The sequence below is a fragment of the Xiphophorus maculatus genome, chromosome 13, assembly GCF_002775205.1.
Source record: "Xiphophorus maculatus strain JP 163 A chromosome 13, X_maculatus-5.0-male, whole genome shotgun sequence".
Taxonomy (NCBI): domain Eukaryota; kingdom Metazoa; phylum Chordata; class Actinopteri; order Cyprinodontiformes; family Poeciliidae; genus Xiphophorus; species Xiphophorus maculatus.
This window is the reverse complement of record NC_036455.1, coordinates 4,323,579-4,344,447: the sequence shown is the minus strand read 5'-3', so window position 1 is coordinate 4,344,447 and position 20,869 is coordinate 4,323,579. Positions and strand designations below refer to the sequence as shown.

General features: G+C 37.7%; 2 protein-coding genes across 5 annotated transcripts; both read right to left on the bottom strand.

Annotated features, from left to right (window-relative positions):
• Positions 1 to 169: 169 nt before the first annotated feature.
• clk2 (CDC like kinase 2) lies at positions 170 to 11,665 on the bottom strand. Of its 3 annotated transcripts, none has more exons than XM_023344727.1 (13): positions 11,504 to 11,665; positions 9,401 to 9,588; positions 8,019 to 8,331; positions 6,858 to 6,948; positions 6,034 to 6,100; positions 5,221 to 5,337; positions 4,808 to 4,974; positions 3,873 to 3,967; positions 3,479 to 3,608; positions 2,970 to 3,052; positions 2,289 to 2,368; positions 1,557 to 1,647; positions 170 to 1,442 (listed from the first exon to the last, which is right to left on the bottom strand). In XM_023344727.1, the coding sequence occupies exons 2-13, from the start codon at positions 9,586 to 9,588 to the stop codon at positions 1,254 to 1,256; spliced, it is 1,611 nt and encodes a 536-aa protein (XP_023200495.1). In that variant the 5' UTR covers positions 11,504 to 11,665; the 3' UTR covers positions 170 to 1,253. The 3 variants fall into 3 exon arrangements, with proteins under 3 accessions (XP_023200495.1, XP_005796497.1, XP_023200496.1); XM_005796440.3 differs by having other exon boundaries at positions 8,019 to 8,298; positions 11,504 to 11,664; XM_023344728.1 differs by lacking the exons at positions 6,858 to 6,948; positions 9,401 to 9,588; positions 11,504 to 11,665 and having other exon boundaries at positions 8,019 to 8,107.
• A 1,141-nt stretch (positions 11,666 to 12,806) lies between these two features.
• LOC111610395 (histone-lysine N-methyltransferase SETDB1-A-like) lies at positions 12,807 to 20,633 on the bottom strand. Of its 2 annotated transcripts, XM_023344452.1 has the most exons (10): positions 20,575 to 20,633; positions 18,994 to 19,177; positions 17,151 to 17,260; positions 16,073 to 17,047; positions 15,620 to 15,766; positions 14,997 to 15,198; positions 14,812 to 14,885; positions 13,658 to 13,848; positions 13,455 to 13,577; positions 12,807 to 13,355 (listed from the first exon to the last, which is right to left on the bottom strand). In XM_023344452.1, exons 2-9 carry the CDS (start codon positions 19,161 to 19,163, stop codon positions 13,461 to 13,463), a joined length of 1,986 nt encoding a protein of 661 aa, XP_023200220.1. In that variant the 5' UTR covers positions 19,164 to 19,177; positions 20,575 to 20,633; the 3' UTR covers positions 12,807 to 13,355; positions 13,455 to 13,460. The 2 variants fall into 2 exon arrangements, with proteins under 2 accessions (XP_023200220.1, XP_023200221.1); XM_023344453.1 differs by lacking the exon at positions 18,994 to 19,177.
• Positions 20,634 to 20,869: the final 236 nt, after the last annotated feature.

The following is a 20,869-nucleotide window of genomic DNA, read 5'->3' as shown; positions in this document are numbered from 1 at the left end:
AATTTGAAATGACTAATTACTTGCACCGTTTCATGATTACGGATTATTAACTTTTTTTTTTTTTTCTCCTTCACATTTAAAAAGCTGTCAATAAGCAGATGGACTCTGACACAGCATTTAAAGACTGAACATTCAAACCGCCAGAGGCTCAAACTGCTCAGAGCATCGGTAACCTTTGGCAAAGAAGACTTTAATTCTACACAATAATACATATATACAGCATTATACGCTTTCATTTAATACAAAAAAACAAGTCACATTCAGGAGGATAATGTGGACTACGACCTATAATAGGAACTAGAAAATAAATACCACCGACCAGAGCTGTGTGCTTAACCCTAATGTAGAGACTTCTCATGTGAACTGTGGAAAAGGCAGTTTTGTTTTATCTGAGAACAACCCCAAGAATAACGCTCAACTTAACTGTAGAGCTGAACATGAACGCATCACCCATCCCCATTCACATCAATATGCTCACACACAAAAAAAAAACAACACTCACACTTAGAAAAACAATGCTTAACAAAACAAACGGGTAAATAAGTCAGGCTACAGAGAGGCCGATGTGAGGAGTGTCCAACGACCCGCCAACTGGGTCAGCTTTCGTAGAGGGGTTAATCGCATTTTTTCTTTTTAGACAAAATATTAAAGAATGCAAAGCAGTGGCTCATTGACAATGTTAACAAAAACATGGGATGCATGTTTATGCTCCAGATTCCAAAGAAAGCGAATACTCTGTATAATATTTGCTCTTTTTAGAAAATTAGAAAGTTTGTGGCTGAGATACTGATCATACAGCTATCTATCTCCTTTTTACCCTTTTCCCGGACTTCGGCACTGGGAGAGATTTCTGCTTCCGAACTGAGTCGTGCTTAAGAGACGAAGAGTGTCGATGGTGTCATTTTCTTCGGACAGCAGGGAGAGAGGTGTTCCCCAGTCGACAGGAAGACAGAAGCTGCATAGAGGGCTGTTTGGGTACAGATCTCTCACCTTCAATTTTATTCAACCTTGTTTCTTGGGCTGTGATCACTAGAACTCTTCTCCAGCCTTGTACTGCTTATTTTGGTCTCTCTGCTGCCGCAAAAAAATAAAACATGCCACTTGTGCTGACGGGAAGAACAGGGGAAGGTCGTGCTGGAGGAGCAGGAAGTCAAGGGGTCCATGCTGTTATCTCCCACAGAACCTCCAGTCCAAGGTTACTGAACAGTTCAGCTACTGATCTCCCCTGTCAGTCAGTCTGTGAAGAGCAAAGGTCACCGGCTGATGTCGCGGTTGCCCTCCCAGTTCTTGCTGCCGGCCGCCTCGCCGGTGCCACTGTTCTCGAAGAAAGGGTGCTTGAGGGAGTCTGACAGCGTCAGCCTCTTGGACGGCTCGTACTCCAGCATGCTTTCAATCAGGTCAAACAACTGGTGGTGCTCCTCTGCTTCGGACAGCAGGTACCGCTGATGAGAAAGCAGAGAAACAGACGGGGGAGCAATGAAAGCAGACAGCTACAACACCAAACGTCCCCGTTAACTCAACGCTGCGCACCAGTTTTTGCAAATACTTCCACCTACCCGCAATGGTTTGCAGTTTTCTCTGACATATTTTCCCGCCGACGAGCTCTCATCCCAATCTAGTCGTCCGCGATAGAAATACTTCTGTTTCCTGAGGGATGAATGTGTGTGGGCAGCTTTAGGAATGTAGACAACACGCTACATGTAACAGGAACATTAAAGGGGCAGCGTTGTGTATTTTCCAGACACATTGTGGTATAAAATGGCACCATCAAGTAACTATGTTAACTTCAGTTGCTATAAAAATGCTGTATGCAGCAAATATAACATTTGACATTGTACTTTAGCACCTTGAAATTGGGCCTCTGTCTCTTTAAAAGCCCCTGCTCTTTCTGAAGCTTTCAGAAAGTTAGCATATCACTCCTCTATTAATCCTTTAACAACATTTTTACCAGCTCATAAAATTTTTACCAGCTCAAAAAATGCAAACACATAGTGTTTGCATTTGGCAAACCACCAGGTTTGCTAATTGCTGCTGGCTAGTCTGAAGGAGCTGAGTACTGCTCTGTGAGGCAGGAGCTCAGAAGCTTGGACACTGCAGCGTTGCGCACAGCTGATTGGTTGCCATGGAGATTAAAGGATTTCTCAAATATGCAAGACAGAATTAAGGCAAAAGTCTAGGTATGTTTTTAATGAGGCAATAACATTATGACATGATGAACAGCTCAAAAATGTTGATTTCACATAACACCGCCCCTTTAATGTCTCAAATAAACTTCTCATTTTTCTCACCTGGTCTTACGAATCATCCTTGAGGGTACTGGACCCAGGATTCTTTCCATCATGGCCAAATGCTCTCTGTTGTCATGAGTCTGGAGGAGAGAAGACAAACAAATTATGAAATTTAAGGAAAATATTTTAATAGTTATGCTCTTGCAGAAATTATGCTTAAAAAACAAAGAGTGCATTCCTTTAAGGGTGACTGGAATTTAGTTCATACAGTCCACAAGATTGTTTGCTTCTACAAACTGAAAGAATGCCTCACTCACAACGTCCATTAACTAATACAGACCTTATTTCAACACCTTCAGGATGAATTCAACCTTTTTGTCCAATATCACTGACTGATCACGCAAGAATAGTCATATTTCAGTAAAACACATTCAAACATTATGACTAAACTCTCCAGTTAGCTGAGGATGCTGCAGCTGCAAAGGCTGAAAAGATAATATAGTGCAGTTTTCCCTGTTCATCCTTATTCCGTATTTGTACTTATTTCTTAAAAATTATTGACTTAAAACAATCTAATTTTCTTGCTGAAAAGTTGCATGTAATTGTTGTCTTCTTTTAAATGTGACACTTGAAATTACACAAAAAATGCTTGGTAAGATTTAGTTTTTTGCAGTGCAACCCAAGGAAACAAAGTCATGGACATTGAAATTAATCAGTTTGCTGGCATGATCAAATGTTTACCTGAAACAAGGTGAAGCCCAAGTAGTACTCAAACAGGATGCAGCCGATACTCCAGACATCACAGGGGTGACTCCAGCCTAGTTCTAAAGTAAATCAATACAAGGTATTTAAATTAAAGACAGGTGTCATATAATGAGTAATTATTCAGGTAGACAGTAAATACATAAATAACTCGACATTTTACCTGCAAGCAGTAAAACTCATGAAAGGAGTAAACCCTCTAAACTTTAAAACGTAGAACTTATAAAAACCCACCACAAAATATAATCACCATGTTGCCTCGTTATTTAAGGTTTTCACTTCACTTTCAACAGAGAAACTATGATTCAGGGTGTAGAAGGGATTTTAAGTGATTCTTATATTCTTGTAACATTAAGAAAAATCTTTGTTTTTACTTCAAACATGGAAACAACTCAGTTGCACCACATCTGTGCATTTCCAAAAGCATTCCCATTGAGTATGTGTCTCATATAAATACATAAACACAGTCATCTATTGCATCAACTCACCTAATATCACCTCGGGGGCACGGTAATGCCTCGTCGACACGATGGTGCTGTGGTGCTCGTGGTCAAAAGTGGCACTGCCAAAGTCCACGACTCGTACTGCGGTGCTTTTGACAGTTCGCTCTTCTCGTTTCTGCGAAACATGACAATTAATAAATAAGTAGATGCCCACAAAGCTTAAGACAGACAGGAGCCCCACGAAAAAAACATCTACTTATATTTAAAATAACATTTTCTTTAAATTTATGTGATGCCAGGCATCACATAAAGTCACGGTCCAGCCTTAGGAAGAAGCAGTGGGGAGAAAATGTCTAACAGAACCAAAACGAACCCATATAGGCCTGAAACATCTGAATAGAGCGGCAGCTTTATTCACTTATTCACCGTGTTCTCTTACCTTCTCAACGTTATACGTCATCGTGAAGTCAGCGTTGACAAACAGGATGTTTTCTGGCTTCAGATCTGTGTGTGTCAGTTTATTATCATGAAGAACTACAGAAAAAAGGGGGAGAAAAGGACAGCTTATTTAGTATCTCAAATATGAAAAGCATTATAAAGTTATAATTTTATATAACAAATCCTCCTCCTCTTCTTATGAGAGAAATGTATTTGTATAGTTTATATTAAATCAGTTACCTTTTTTTTAAAACACCAATGTTAAAAAACACTCAGATTAAAGCATAAAAGTTTACATGAAAAAAATAATAATAATCAAAAACTCCAAAATATAAACTGTTGCCCGCTAATAATTATGGTTCATTTAGATAATGCATTTAGAAAAATAGTTTCACCAATTATTACCTCTGTATTTTATTTATCCACTTACATACAGACAGAAAAAATAATAATTGTTTAGCTGACTTTTATGGGATTAAAAAATTAATAATTTAAGCAGATTACATTCATAATCCTTTTTTAAACAAAGCTCCTATACATTTTTTAAAAAGCTAAATCGTTTCCATTTTTGGATAAACATTTTCCAGATCTCTGAGCTAATAAATAATGTACTTAGTTGGGTTTTATTACGGCTGTGTTCTCTAAATCACGAACCACGTCACAGACTAGGGCTCCTGGTGTTTTAGTGCTTTGTTTACTTCAAACAAAATCCAGTTTTAAAAATACACACATCCAGTCTAATGCTCAGATCTTTTAAAAATAAATGTTTTGACATCCTAAAACATGGAAAAATAGAAAAATATAATTTAGGGAGATACATGGCACCTAAAAAACAGGTCCAAGTCTGTAAAAAATGCTAGAAATTATTTTTCCATACTTTGCAAAACTGTGTGGGAACCCTGGCCAAAGATTCTCATGACAAAAAAAGTGACTTACATTTCACAGCAAGACAGAGCTGGTAGGCCATGTGTCTGACTTGACCAATTGAGTAGGGTAGATAGTTGTTTTCTTTTAGGAAGTCGAAAGTGCTCAGAGCTAGCAGCTCAAAGGAGATACACATATGACCGTGGTAGTCAAACCAGTCATACATCTGTACACACAAGCTGCAAAGCAAAGAGAACAAAACGAAAGATGAAGTAGTTATACCCCAGCACACAACTACAAAATAAAGCAGTTTTAAAGAGAATTACACATCATCAAAATAGTTTCCATTAAAGATGGCTGACTTCTGTCAAGTTTATTCAATCTACCGGTAATCAAATGATAGTGGCTTTATCATTGTGCTTGCTGTTTCATTAGAATTTAGATAAATTTGTGTAAAAAAGCATATTTACTTGAAGAACACTTACAATCTGTTATCGGGATCCTTTTCATTTATCTTCTCTAAAACGTTAATCTCAAGTCGAGCTGCTTCCTTGTACTTCTCAACATTCTTGATGATTTTCAGAGCAATATGGGCTCCTCCCCTGTAAGAAAAAAAAGACAGCAATTAATAACAATCAAAATGTGCCTTATTTAACTGGCTCCCAAATGTTCTCTGTGCGATTCTTGCCAAAATCTCCAGTTCATTTTGTTGGTACTTTGGTGCATTATTGAAAAGTAGGAGGAAAAAGATGTGCATATGTTTTTAGACCAATAATCTAAAAAAAATAAATAAATTTCAAACAGAATGCAAAGTATCTGTGAACACTGATTTTCAAGTCTTTCTACAGATTATTGATTAGACTTTGACTAGGATATTCTAACACATAACCATTCCATTTTAACTCTGTATCGTTTATGATTTACAACATTTAATTTCCCTTTGAGATCAATAAAGTGTTTTTGAATTTAAATTGTCCCTTTTCAGGTTTTCTTCCAGCATCGCTTCATCTATCTCCCCAACCACTCTGACCAGTTCCCTTGGTCAGATTAGAGCAGATATGTGCTTGTCCATTAAAATTAAGTTGTAACACAACACAAATGTCAAAAAAAATAATCCAGGGTTGTGAAAACTTTTTAGGGGGCACTTTCAAGACTTTTAAGAATCATCGCTGTGAAAGACATGATGTAGAAACATTTTTATGTCTTTCCTAAATTGCCTTACAAAACTAAAACTGAATAAATAACACAGTAACTGAGGCTAAAAGTTGTTTTATTTCCTAATTACAGGAAAAACCCACCTGCGATGATCAATGCAGCGCATCACCCTCCCAAAGGTGCCTTCCCCCAAAGTGCTGACAACCTCGTCTGCAACACAATGAAGATAGAAAAGGAAAAGACACGGGGAAGTGGAAAAAAAAAAGAGCGACAGTATTAGACATGTGGACAAAGGGAGGGAAACGTTATGTTAAAGTGCAGACAGGCGAATCTGTGCTAGCGCCCATCCCCTTCCTATAAGAGCTGCCTGTTGAATCTGATTAAAATACGCAACATCTGTTTTATATAACAGGAGCTTTAGGGACCAATTTGCAGCTACTGAAGGTTATAGGACATCTTTTTTTTAGATTATGTTGTCTGCTGTTAAAAAAAAAGGCTAACATTTAAAATAAGATCAAAATACTCTTCTGAAAGTATTTCTAAACAAAATTACTTATACAAAACTTTTTGAATGTGTTATTTCTAAAAACAGATGTCCGTTTACGTTCTCCACTATAAAAAAAAATAAACCGTTGCAGTGAGGAAGAAAAGCTGACTTAGGTTACAGATCTAGACTCCGTAACTTATTATATGCTAAATCAAAACAGAAACAAAACAGCTACAAATTGGATTCAATGTTTAGGGAAATCAAATAACCTGTGAAACACAAAAAGATGCTCCACGGTTTAAAATCCTTCTATAAATCCCCCTAAAAATTCATCAACAATTTGCAGTCCACCCTGCTACTTCAGCTAGAGCGGAGAGCATTCTAGCAAGGCATCATCATCAGGCACTTCCATGTCATGTAAATGCTCTATGATAATACTCATATGCAGAAGGGTTACGATAGAGTAGTGGCAGTGAGTACATCTCTCTTGCAGGACGTCCCCACTCCGACAGATCAGGTGCCCTTCCTCGTCGTCCCTCACACTCAGTGCTCGTGTCCGACTGGCGCTCCGCTGTTTTCACACCCGAACCGCCATCAGCAGGTCAGAGCACGGCCGCAGGGGCATTTCAGAGGCAGCCGTGGCATCAGGCGGCACAGGTGGATGAGGAGGGAGGAAGAGGGTGGTGGTGGTAGTTGATGTAGTTGTTGTGGTTGTAGGTGGGTTTCGTGGTCATGGGGCGATTCACGTTTGACACCACGTGTAGGAGTAATATAAAAACGATAGGGATATAGTGCAAGGGAACAAGTCAAAGATCACATGTTGTCCTCTGCTCCTCTTCCCCCCTCTAAGTTTAAACCAGAGTTGCTTACAAACAAGGAAGCAACCTGCATATCCATTCATCAACTCAAAACACCAGATAAGACAGTGATAAAATCCCAATGCATAACATCTGGGGCAGATTTCAGATTATACAGCATGGAAATGCAGGAAACATTTTTAAAACAGTCCCAACATTTCACTAGAGCAGATTCTATCCCCCAACTCAAACTACATTCTTATCATCAGGTCTGATTTATCCACAAAAGAAAAAAAAGAGTAATATCAATAAATCCAACTATTAAAATCTAAATTTCACATTGTCCTTGGCAGAACATTTTCATTTTTTTTTTACAGGATTTGTTTAATTAAATTCTAATAATTACAAAAAATGTTATCCTAATATTCCCAAAAGCAACTACAATAAAAAAGAGATAGTTTTAACATTTTATATACATTTTAAATATTTAGCATAAATAAAAGAATAAGGATGGAGTTGTCAGAGAATAAAATCTGAGTTCAAAGTGCGTATGGATGTGAAAGAAAACTTTAACTATTCCTCACAGAAATTTAACCAAAAATGAAAATGCTCTTCCAAAAAAAGAAGAAAAAAGAGAAAAGAAATAAACAGAGTAACCTGCATTAGCAAAAACCATGTAAATAAAACAAATACTGACAGATCAAAACAAATCATAAAGAATGTAACACTTACCAAGTCCATGTGCTGTCAAGAAAAAATGGTTAGAAAAAGACAGACAGAGACAGAGCAGAAAGAAACTAGAGCTGGAAGGAAAGGTTGAGGAGTTAAAGCGAGTCGTACTCACCGAGGACGAGGGGCTATAGGACCTGGTTCTACGCCGCCTTCGTTTGTGCTTACGCCTGCTGCCCTTCCGCCGGTACGAGTCGTCCCGCTCACGCTCTCTCTCGCGGCCGTGTCGGTAGTCATACATGTTCGGGGAGAAATCTCGAGGATAATAGTTTTCGGCTGCTCCGTGCGGCTCCCTGTCCCTGTCCCGCTCACGGCTCTGGTCCAATCGTCTGTATCCCTCATAGTATCTTCTGTCGAAAGGCCGGTGTTCTGTTGAGCGATTGTCATAGCTGCGGCTGCACAGAGACACACAGACAAAATGCTGTGTTCTAAAAACAGAAGAAAAAAAAACAGAAGCTTTTGCTATGAAATACAAGATTCACCAACAAGAGATGTTGCAGCTTATTTGCAATCACCAATTTAAGTAACACCTTCCAGATTACAATTCTGTTCGACTTCAAAATCTCTTCAGGAACCAACATGAGATTATTTTACTTTCTCCATAAACAAATAAAGTCTTTACGTTTTAACATGGTTAAAGGATTCATGTAAGTTTTTTTTTACTTTAAAAAAGTCTGTCATAATTAATTATTTAGTTTTGAACCAGAGGAGGTAACCCCGTCTACAGAGAGCAGTCTGTGTTATACAGCTCTGCAGGTAAGTAGGATTTCACAAAAATCTCAGAACAACATTTTTGAAAGTTGGCATTTCTAAAAAGATGTGCATCATTTTTCTTCAGTTTCAAAATTAATTTAAACTGCAAGTAAGATTTGCAGTTTAAACAGGTTTTCAGGAACATTACTGTAGATGTGAAGTTTGTTAAAATTTGTTTATTTTACAATTTTATTTTAGTTATTTTGTCCTGACTTTTATTGCTAACAAGTTATGTTAGCAATCTTAATGTTAATATAATATTTATATTAACATTAGTGCAGTTAGAAGAAGTAAACCTATACCTCTCTTTGTATATTCCCTGTAAACAGAACCTTAAAATAACTAAGATTTCAAAAATATTCAAAAAAAATCCGGACTCTTCAAAGGACAAAACAAAATAACTTTGCTGTAAAGCATGTTTCTTCCTAGTTTAAAAGTAGGTCAGAGTGAAAGAACATTTGATATACCAGCATTAAAATGGCTTCCCTTCCAGCAGCTTCTTACACATTTTGAAGTTCCCCTAACATTTTTAATCACCCACTGAAACTGAAAGTAGTTTAGCTCTGTTCCCACAAGGAGTCTTGTTATCACCCTGACACGCTGCTCATCAAAATTAAGACTGCATTTCTAATTTCCGACCGATCACATTCAGGGCCGGTTGAAGATGAAACCGAGCAACTCTGGTCACCGTCTAACTCCTCTTTTACAGCAGAACATGTTGCAGCTCCACTATGCAGCTCATACCTCCTTGAGCGTAGATAGCTTCCTTCTTGTCGGTGCCCTCGTCCCCTTCTGTCACGATCTCTGTCACTACTGGTGGAGTTAGTAGGTGTCCTTCTGTGTCGATGTCTTCGTCCTCTGTCTCTGTATCTGTCTGGATAGCTGGTTCGACTACCTCTATCTGAAGATGTGTATCGTCTATTGTGAGGCATCTAGGGAGATGATTGAAAGAAAAAAGGTATTTTAAGGTTAAAAAAAAATAATCACTGACAACAATATGAAGCCAAAATTGCACTGAAATACATTATTTAATGTCAGCATCTGAGATATAATATTAGATCATTGAGGGGTGCTGGACACCCCTCAATGGCCCCTTTGTTACTTCCTACATCTACAGTTTTGGTGTATTCATATTCACATTTTAATTAAAAAGAACTCGTGTCAGTGTAGGTGCTGCTTTGAGAGCTGTTGATGTAGCGTAAATGTGTACATGGGGTTCTTTACTTTTAATTTCAGGTTCATAATTTGTCAAATTTCGTAAGATTCAACTGGTTCAAACTAGGTAGATATCTGGAAACAGGGTCCTAATTAAAACTTGAATTTCCCCATTTAGGGACAACATAGGCTATTTCTATTCTCAAACAGAAAATCTTCAGAAAACACATTTATAATTACATCTATAATTTATTAAATTACTGTAAAACCAAAAAAAATAAACTAATATCCTATAGTTTAAGTACACTGGTTACAAGATGGCTATGGGTGGGGATCAACTGACCCACACTCCCTATTGACAAAACCAATCCAGCCAAAATAACAATGTTTTCACGAATATGCAAAACAGAAGAAGATAAGTCATTGGGTATCATTATTCATTTATTTACAATAAATGTTACATGTTACATTTCTAAATAGAAAGTTGGCCACTCAGTCCTGGCCTCTTATCGCTCATGTATGGCAACAACGTCATTGCAATATCACAGTTGCAAATGACTGCTTGTATCCAATATTTGGTACAATATTTCAGATGCCATGAAGGAAATTTCTGCTTGCCAATGACGTTTGGCTGCTCGGATGGACTTTCAAAGTGCTTTATTCCCAAACTTGAACACAAAGCAAATGTGTCATCTGCTTCAACACTGTCACCACCAATATTTAACAATAATAATAATATCAAAATGTCATGTTTTCCTAATATTGTGCACCACTAACTGATCACCGGATAAAAATTCTTAAATACTATTGGTAAAGTTTTGGATTGCCACCCCATTGGAGAACTGTCTAGATGCGGCCCTGAGAGGTTGCAGATTATATTATAAAATTAAAGAAACCGGATGGAAAACTGTCATTACACACTTCGTTCGTTGGACTCTGCTGTCAACAAGACGTTAATCGAAACCCAAGTATTACTCAAAAACAAATACAAAAATGTTCCTCATGTTGAAAATTTAGTGTGTAGAATAATACCCTAAATATTATTTTTGTCTTGTACAAAATCACATCTCACAGCAAACCCACGCACCCGTCTGCACTGCAACCTCTTATCAAGTTGAAGCAGAGAGCCTGGGAGCAAAAATAGCAGCTGCTGGAGAGGCATGTTGGAGCTAGACTCGCAAATATGTGGACACATGCAAAAATGCATGTATATATATATAACCCTGCTGCATGTTTTAAATAAAAACAATTTTTGAAAACTTCATAGCTTTATACAAGTGTAAAGAGGAAACATATCCCCAATGTATCGATTGGATATTTTAACACATATTTATGTGGACATCTTTAATGAAATAGGATTCATTTTCGAATCCCTGGCTCATAAAATAACAAGAGCTTACAACCTATGTGTTTGCCGTACGGCACTCTAACCACTACATTTCGCTTCAATTTTATAAAAAAATCAATTTGATGCTAATAATATTAGCAAGAACCATAATATGAAACATAAACACAAAATATAAGCTGGCTGTAGAGCGAAGCAGCAGCAGCCTAGATGCTATGCTAGCCACTAGCTAATGTAAATAATTTCACCGCCATCTTAGCTCCACAGCAACTAATGCTAGCGGATGTGCTAGCGGCGGTTTAACTGGTGTGAAACAGGCTAGAAGAAGATCAAAAATAGGTATTGACCGTTTTCGCAGCGAGGCCTGTGCGTTTGTCCCATAAAAAATCCGTGGTGGCGTTTGGGTTTCTCCACTATCTCGTCACTGGCCCGATGTAAAGCGCTACTTTGCTATCGCGTAGCCAACGTTCAGTCCAGCAAAGCAAGTTCTGGATCAAACTGGTAAGGCTGTAACGCCTCCCTGCGCTCAGACACAGTACTGTTAAAACACGGATTTCAAATATAAGCTACAAATAAGGTTTGAAAAAAAAAACAACATATCTAGTTTTAGGTCGGATAGAATGAAGCAATACTTATTTGCAAAATGCCACAATAATTAGAGCTAATATGCCAGAAATTTCTTTATTAATGTATTCAAAATCAGAAGTTTGCATACACAATATTTGGTTGCATTGTCTTTTTCCTTTCACAAGCTTCTAACAATAGTTTGCCAAAATTCTGCCCCATTCCTCCTCGCAGAACTGGGGTAACTTAGAAGACCCTTTTGCACCCAAGTTTCAGTTTTCTGGCTTATGTCTTGAGATATTGCCTCATTGTTTTCTTTCCTCGTGGAAATTCATTTTATGAAGTGCACCACTTCCTCTCGCTTCAAAACAGCCACACACCATGATGCTGCCATCCCCATACTTCGCTGTTTGTATGGCTTTTCTCAAAATATAATTGTAATTATGGCTAGGTGGTTCCCCTTTGGTCTCATCGGATCAAAGAACTATCTTCCACTTGACTATGGAGTCTCCCTCAAATAATTTGGCAAATTCTAGTCAAGTCTTGATATGGATTTTCTTCAATAGTAGCTTTCTCATTGCCACTCTCCCACAAAGCTTTAAATGGTGAAGAACTCAGGCAATAGATATTGTACGCAGAGTATTGCAACTCCTTCAAGTATAATCATAGGTATCCTTGCAGTCACTCAGTTATGTTCCTTACAGCGATTATAAAAAATAACCGCTGTAAGGAATTTAATTGAACTGCATGGTATATTCAGTGCTTTAGAGATCATTTTGTATCCATTCCTTAACTTACACTCATCAATAACCTTTTCTCTGATTTATTTGGAGTGTTCTTTAGTCTTTATGTTGCAATGGTAGCCAGGAATACTCTTTAACCATTGAATGGACCTTCCACACATTAAATGTTTGTATGCAAGTCACTTGGGACTCATTCACTGCACTATACTGATCTCATTCCACTTACTGTGAGACTATTAGCATCAACTGGCTGGACCTCTATTGATTTAGGTCAGTCACTTTAAAAGGGGTGAATATTTATGAAAATCACTCATTCCAAGTAAAATATTTTTATTTACCGGTAATCATAATTATTTTGTAGAAATGTTCACTTTGACAATAAAGAAATAATTTATTGTCAAAAATGGCAGATTTGGATCGATTTGTTAAAGCAAAAACAACAGACAAAACATCCAAGGGGGTGAACGCTTTTTACAGACCTTGAAGGAAAGTCTTTATACTACACAAAAAACAACACAGTTTTTATTTAACAACACAGACTACACAAGTATGCTAAAAAAGCAATTGAACAGAAACAACTGTCATAAAAAAATTACGAGTCCTCAGCTGTTTTAATGAGGTAGAATCTTCAGAAGATCAATAATACTATTCCAATCTACAAATACAGAGAATGTAATTTAAAAAATGTATGTAATGTAAATTAAGCTTCCTCAATGGTCCAAACTCTCAGATGACTCAAGAAAAGCTGGAAGTGGAACAGCCAAAGTCGCATAATGCCAGAGGAATTTTGAAAAACCACTGCAGTATTTCCACCAGGAGCTTGGAGCGCCAGCATGCTGTTCACCTTTCCAGACATGGTTCTTCTCAACCTAATGTGCTGATTTTAATGATCCTACAGAGCAAAACAAAATGAGTAATAGAATTTGGATTATCATAACATATTATTGCGATCAATTCCTAAGTTTGAATTATCTAAAATAAATAATTTTACCATTGACTAAAGAGGTTTCTTTGCCGATTCCGCAGCCTCCTTCTTCCACATGCTGTACCTCATACTGACCATATGTTCCAGGCGTAGCGAGCCTCGGTAGAGCCACTCCTTATGTTTATCACTCTGAAGGTGAAAATGAACAGAAACATCTTGCGCTCAAAAGGAAAAAAATGATCTTAAGTACTTAATATACATCAACTAACCTCAAAAATGACCTCAACCAAACTGCAGTCAACAGCGGTGACCTCACACTTCTGCATGACACCTTCATAATCAGCCTTTATAGTCTGTCCAACTTTGTACTGGGTCTGCGGTGGGTAAGGCCAGACTTTCAGATACTCCTTCATGAAGTCCCTGTGAATTTCATCAGGAATGTCATCTAAAGGATTGTCCACTGTCAAAAAAGAGAAAAAAGATTCACTGTTTTTGTGATGGTAAGACGACAGATGCTGTGTACAAGAAAGTGAATAATTTGAGGGTCTCATCTGAGTTATACTTTAAGATCGGCACACGATTTTGATATTCAGTTAGATTTGGAAATGGTATAACAATATTTCATATTGTACAAAAAAAAAAGTTTATAATGTACTTTGGTCTAGTTTCTAGAGCAAATATAATAAAATGTTGATTTCAGAAAATAAAATGCAGCCACATGTTAATTTTTTTCTGGACTCATATAATATGGATCTTTTTCATAGTTGGGATGATAGCAGTAGCTTTCTTTCTTTATTTTAAAGCTCATTGGTATAAAGAGCTTTTATACATTGTTCAGGTATAATCAGATCAAAATTTTAAATCAATTCTAAGTAGAAATGTGAATCTTTCACTGTCTAGTGAGTCAATTGGTAACCATTTGATTCAGAAACTATTTCTAATTCAGAAACCAAATTTTCTATTCAAACGGTCTCGAGATTCTGTTTACGGTCATTTATTTCATTAACAGGAAAAAAAGACAGTGTAAAACAGAGCGAACATTTATTTAAAACAATTCTATGAGGTTCCATACTCAGTTCACATTTAAACAAAAATAGGTTTGTGCATAAAACTCTTTAACTTAAATTACCAGTATTAGCTTAGTTGCTTGTCTTTTTCTTAATTAAAAAAATATCAAAGAATAATTCAAAATAACACACGGTGGGCGAGACGATGTGAAGGATACTCACAAATAGGAGCCGCAAACATGTACAACTAAAGGGCATTTTAAAATAGATTTGTTAGCATTTTGAAATGATTCAAAATACTCAGGAGTGGGAATTACAATACTGATTTTTTTTCTGCACCTACTCCTTCTAAAATTTTATTTAGTGTCTTTTGTCAATAAGTTATTAAGTTGTTTAATTTGACGACACAAACTTACATGCTCTGTACACCAGATGGAGTGCAGGTAAGCCAATATACATGGGGGTGTGGTCATCAATATACACCAGGAACCTAGAAAAGACCACGCATTTTCATCAAATGGGTGAAGTAAATTATGTTCACTTTAAAGTAGAAGAAATGAGTTTTATATAAAGGTTTTTAAGTTCAGTAAAAGATTCAAACCTCATGCGATTTTTTCGGCTAGGGAGCTCGGCCATTATGCCGGGCTTGTACTCCACTTTCTCATTTGAAATCTTCACCACCACACGACAGCCTATAGAAAGCTCTTCCAACTTTGGCATGTTGTCAAAGGCAAGGTGGTGACCGGACACGAGGATTTTACCCTTTTCCTCAAAAGTGACCTTGTATTTCACCTTTCCACCTTCTGAAACGAGAAGAAACAGCAATATCATGCCAAAGTTAGGCATAATAATCAGACTTAAATTGATAATTAAACAATAAAGCTAAGATTTTCAGACTTGTTTTTGTTTGGGTGCACAGTCAGGGAAGTTAAAATCATAAAATAAAATATCCCTTAAGAGACTCAAAATAAAGCTGCTTTGGACAAACCTGTTTGGGAAATAAGAGCCAATTTCTTCTTCTGTCCAAAATAGGTCAGAAGAAGTCCGACTCATATTTATGGAGTCTTAAGTTTAAATATAAAGTTTCCCACAACAGAGTTACAACAGAATTATATTTTCAAGTGAGAGAACTCGGCTCCAACTCATCAGATCCGTTGTAAACAAGTGTTTTTAGCCGTTTTTTTATGGGGAGGCTGGACATACATACAAACCATAAAGTCTTACCTTTTGTTATTATTTCTGCAACTTTCCCTCGTTGCCAGCACAAATGTTGCTTTCTCGCCAGGACGTTCATGTTCACTTTGATTTCTCTTTTGGGCACGCTTGGAGGAGCAACGGTCGTTTTAGAGGACTGCTGGCTGGCAAAGGAGTCTGCAGTCAATGCAAAAAGCACAAAATGTTACTAGTAAATCTGAGATATGAGAAGATTATGAGAAAATATAAGAATGGTTAATAGGTCTTCTACACTAACAATGTTGGAAGCAATCCTACAAGATCCTGTGAAGGTTAAGGACTTCTACATTTAGAAAACAAATTATAAACATACCATGTACAATTTTCTTCCTTAAGTGTTACGCAATAATGCTGAGTATGCAAAATAAACTATTTTATATCAGTAATAAATTTAATATAGAATATAACAAAATGATCTGAGTGTTTGATCAGCTCCTGGCTTACTTTTTGTCTTTGCAGGTGGTGTGATTGTTTTGATCACAGTCTTAGCACTGACTGTTTTGGACATCTCTGTTGTTGACACCGGCGTTTTGGACGGCTCTGTTGTTGACACCGGCGTTTTGGACGGCTCTGTTGTTGACACCGGCGTTTTGGACAGCTCTGTTGTTGACACCGGCGTTTTGGATGGCTCTGTTGTTGACACCGGCGTTTTGGACGGCTCTGTTGTTGACGGCGGTGTTTTGGACAGCTGTGTTGATGGCGTTTTGGAGGATTCAGACGTAGTGTTTGTTGTGCTGGGCTGGGCTCTAGTCTCTGTGGTTTTGCCAGGCGTTTTTGTTGCTACTGTTGCACTGGTTTGGGATGCCTTTATTGTCTTGCCGGAGAGCCGCATCGTTAGTTTTGTAGAGAGGGACCGAAGTGCTGCAGCATTTTCTTTGCTGCTTTCATCGTCACTATCTGAAGTTGATGGTAAGCTTGACGATTCCGAGACGTCACACTCCTTGTAATTGGGTTTTTTGATGGTAGTTGTTGATCTCATGCTCCTTCTGGTTGTTGGCGAAGACATTCTGCTTCTTTTGGAAGCCGAATTGAGCTTTTCATGTTTTTGTTCGTTTTTATTCATTTTTCTCTTCTTTTTGGATCCAGTACTAAAATCTGAGAGTGAACAGTTTGATTCACTCGTCTCTTTGTCTGGTTCCCACTGCACACCGGACTCTGCAGAGCTTAAATTTTCCTTGTTATCGCTGCCAGAGTCAGACGAAAGAGGGGGCATACTGGCAGAAATCTCAGAATTTGTAAGTTTACTCAAAACCACCACAGCTTCTTTGCCTAAAGCAACACCGGGGTTTTTTTGACTAACAATTTCCTCCTGATATTCTTCAAGTTCTGACACTGGTGACTGTGAAGTTGAGTCCCTGGAAGCTGAAGGTCTGTGAATACGATCCCCCGAAGAAACAAACACAAATGGTAAAGTACGCCCTAAAAAGTAAAATATAAAAAACAAGAAGCAAATCAGTGGGATTCAAATCCCAGTTTCAATCTCAATTGTTTCAATTTGTGAGGTGATTGATTTCTCTCTTACTGCAGCTCATGGGTTCTTCATCGTTCTCACCGTCGGAATCCAAGTCGGTGTACTCCCATCCCAACTGAGAGTACAGTTCTTTCACAGTGTTCTCAAATATCACAACAGACCTAAAATATAACAGAAAATAATGTAAATAAAACAAAGAGTCCAGGAAATTACACCCTGAATATAGTTTTTAGGAAGTGAAGAGTCTCTAGTTGGTTCAGATTATGCTTTCTAATGAATATCAAAATGTAGAGTATACATAAAATGTCTCAACACACTTATAAGTTGATCACATTTGTAGCATAAAATATCCATCATATTAAATTAGATTATATCTTCTATATTCACATTTTTTCCGTAAGACAAACTCCAAATTGCCACAAACCAGATCCCCGTCACAGTAAACATGTGCAAGATAATGCTCCACTCAAATGAAACCAAACTTGAGGCGCAAAACAGCTACAGTTTTATTTACACGACTATAGATTCCAAACTTTTATTATTTGTTTTTTAATCTCCAAACAGCCCCCCCTTTATCAATCAAAATTCAGACTGCGAAAAACACTAAACATCAGTATGTTAACTTCAATCAATTCAGTAAAGTCTATCGTACATGATTAATGTATCCGGTTTTAAAAACTGTTGACTTATCATGTGTACATAGTACATTTAATCAGTATGAACATGGTTGTATTTTTTGGTTTGTTTTCTCATGACATTGTTTTATGTGATGTTTTGATGTTTTCCTAACAGGTCCTCGTTGAAAACGAGAATTTGATCTAAAACAACTTACAAAGCAGGGTTTCCTGGCGGCCCGCCATGCTTTACTAGTCCAACATTAAGCAAAAATTGCTTAATTTTCTTTTTCTTTTAATCAAGCTGGATTGCAAGCTTCTCTGTTGCTCTGAGCGTTTCACTGGCGGAGCATATTTATGCCTGTGGTTCCAACCCAGCCCAGTTTTACACCTACTTAATGCACAGACAGCAGACACTGAAGGCTGTTGACGAACATGTCTTCACGGCAGATAGTCACTGCAGTGAAGAGATGTACAGAAGGGGCTTCATTTATGCCTCTGAGAAGCAAAGAAATGAAGAGCAACACCAGGAAACCACACCTAATGTGACGGTTTCTCCAGCTCCTCCTCTCCAAGATTATAAAGGTGCTTTCGGAGAGGAGCTACAAATTTCTAACTTGGCTGAAGAAAATATCCCTGATGAGAAAATAAGCGAGCTTTTTGAGGCTGGAGAAGTCTAAGTGTCCGGGACAGAACATGAGTCCTGATGGGTTCAGTTACTTACAGATTCGCAACCAGAGACACAAACATTTATAGGATAAAAAGATTTGACAGATTTCCTGGCGGCATGTTCATTCCTAACAGGAGGTTGGGGTTATTTTGAAGCGATCTGATTGGCTGGCAGGTCTTAGCATTGCGCTACACCGCTCCCTACGGGTTTGGCATGTATAAAACAACTCTGAGGGGCAGATTTGTGCGGATTCATGCGGCTGAAACCAAAAAGGTTAAGTAAAATTGTTAAAAAATTTAATTAGGATGCATCAGAGACACACCAGAAAGGTCCAACTATGATAAGTAAAAAACCAAGTTGTTAACGCTCTAAAACAAGGGAGAAAAGGATGAGGGAAACGCTCATAACTTCAGAATCAGCTTTGTCACCAAGTTTGTGTCCCCAAAAAATACATTTTAATTTGTTTCCCAAGATACAAGCCAACAACCAAAAGCGTTTTTATAATTTCTTCACAATGAAAAATGTCGTCAACGTCACTGTGAGAACCTGTCTTTTATGAGTGCAAGAATATGGCAGCAATATGAGGAAGACATAGACTGACAATACTTACTGACAGAGCTTTAAAAATCTGGTTGCCTGTGTTTGCCTTCTTTCTAGTAGAGACTGCAGCAGCTGGTATTTCATGAGAGTGCTAGCAGTGGACAGCCTGGCTTTGTGAACCTCATCTCTGATCCAGCTTTGGAGCTCCTCTTTGCTTATCTCTATTTCTTTTCTCTCCATCCGCACTGCAACAACTCAAGGGTCACAAGTGCAGAACACAATTGAGATAAACAGGTGTTCCACACAGCTTCCTGTTTCCCTCCCTGTCTATTTTATTGGGTTCTACACAACGTTGTGTATAACTGTTAAACTGAATTGTACTTTGTAATTCTCATCATTTAACAAATTAAAATTGTAAAAGTACGGTATTTACTTGCATTCATCCTGATTTACGTGTAACCAAGTCCAACCAAATACCATCTGAAGTCACTTCATTAGTAAATAGAATCCACAGGCATGTTATTTAGTCTCAGAATAAATGCAGCTGTAAACTTCAACTCTCCCTGAAAACACCAACCTCACAATGAAACAGAATCATCCTGTGCAGATATTGTCACAGAAGAAAAAGTCATAATCGGTAGGAAGGGAGACGAAGCTAAACACGGGCTAATTTAGGGAGAAAACCTGGAAGAGGTTGTAAAGTATTTGAGATTGGGTTACAAGGTATAAAATTAATGTTGAGTTCCAGTTTGCCATAAATGTAGCTGTTTTGCAAAGATGAATGTGGAATATCTTTAGTTTCCAGATGGGTAAAATGGACATAAGATCTTTTTACAACTCTGAGGTGGGATTCACCTTATCTTTAATGGTGTAATTTATCAGAGCAGCAGCTCATCAGCAGCTGAAAGGAACGGTTAGATAAGCTCAATAGAAAGGTCAATAACGTACTTTACGCATTGTTCGCGCGTCGTCTACGCATGACGTGAAATACTCAGATGTATGACCCTGCGGGGTTTCCATAGGCCAGCTCCAACTTAAGAGTGCCCCAGTTAGACAAAAGTAAGACACATTTCTGTTACCTTTTTAGACTGTTTATCTTTGTGTGCATATGCATGGTCCTACTTGCCTTAACTTTATGATGTGACCCCTGAATTTCCCAACTGGATGACAATGAGTGATATGTATATTATATTCTAATTAACTTCTAATAAAATGTCATTTGGGCTAAAATTTTAAGTATAAAATAATTTTTTAAGATAATACTTAAAAAATACTTCACAAAGCCAATCTCCCAAACCTCTCCAATAATCAAAGCGAGTCGATTGCTGTTGTGTCGTAAACGAGGGATGCTGTCGACGAAACAAAGAAAACAAAGAAAAATCAGATGGTCAGATTGTAAATAACCGTCTGACCATCGAGCTGTTTACCTCCATCGAAACCTTTGATTGAGAAAAATCTTTTTTTTTTGCGTGACCTTTACTTATTTGTGCTTCTTTACAACAAACCGTAAAAGATATTAGAAGCGTACAGCTTCTAACATTTCGTGAATCAAATTTTACATCTGGCCTGAAACTATTTAAATCGCTACCCATACAAACATATGTCTACGATTACGTCATGACAGTAAGTTTCAGAAATGTACACATCTTACCAGCAAAACAGTTTTTCTACAAGTCAATTGTAACTTCCTCTTCTCCTCTTTCTTCTTCTCCCTCTTCTTTTTCTTCTTCTTTGGGGGGTAAAACTAGCGCTTTTGGATGGCAAGTGAAAAGGTGGCGCCACCCTTCGACATGAATACAGCGCCACTTGCCACCAGTGGCTATGGAATGTTCTTCTCCTTTTCCATAATGGCGGATCTCAAGCAACTTCAAGGTGCATACCGCCACCTACTGTACATGAGTGTGTATGGAATTTTAACGGTAACAATAATAAAAGCCTTAAAACTG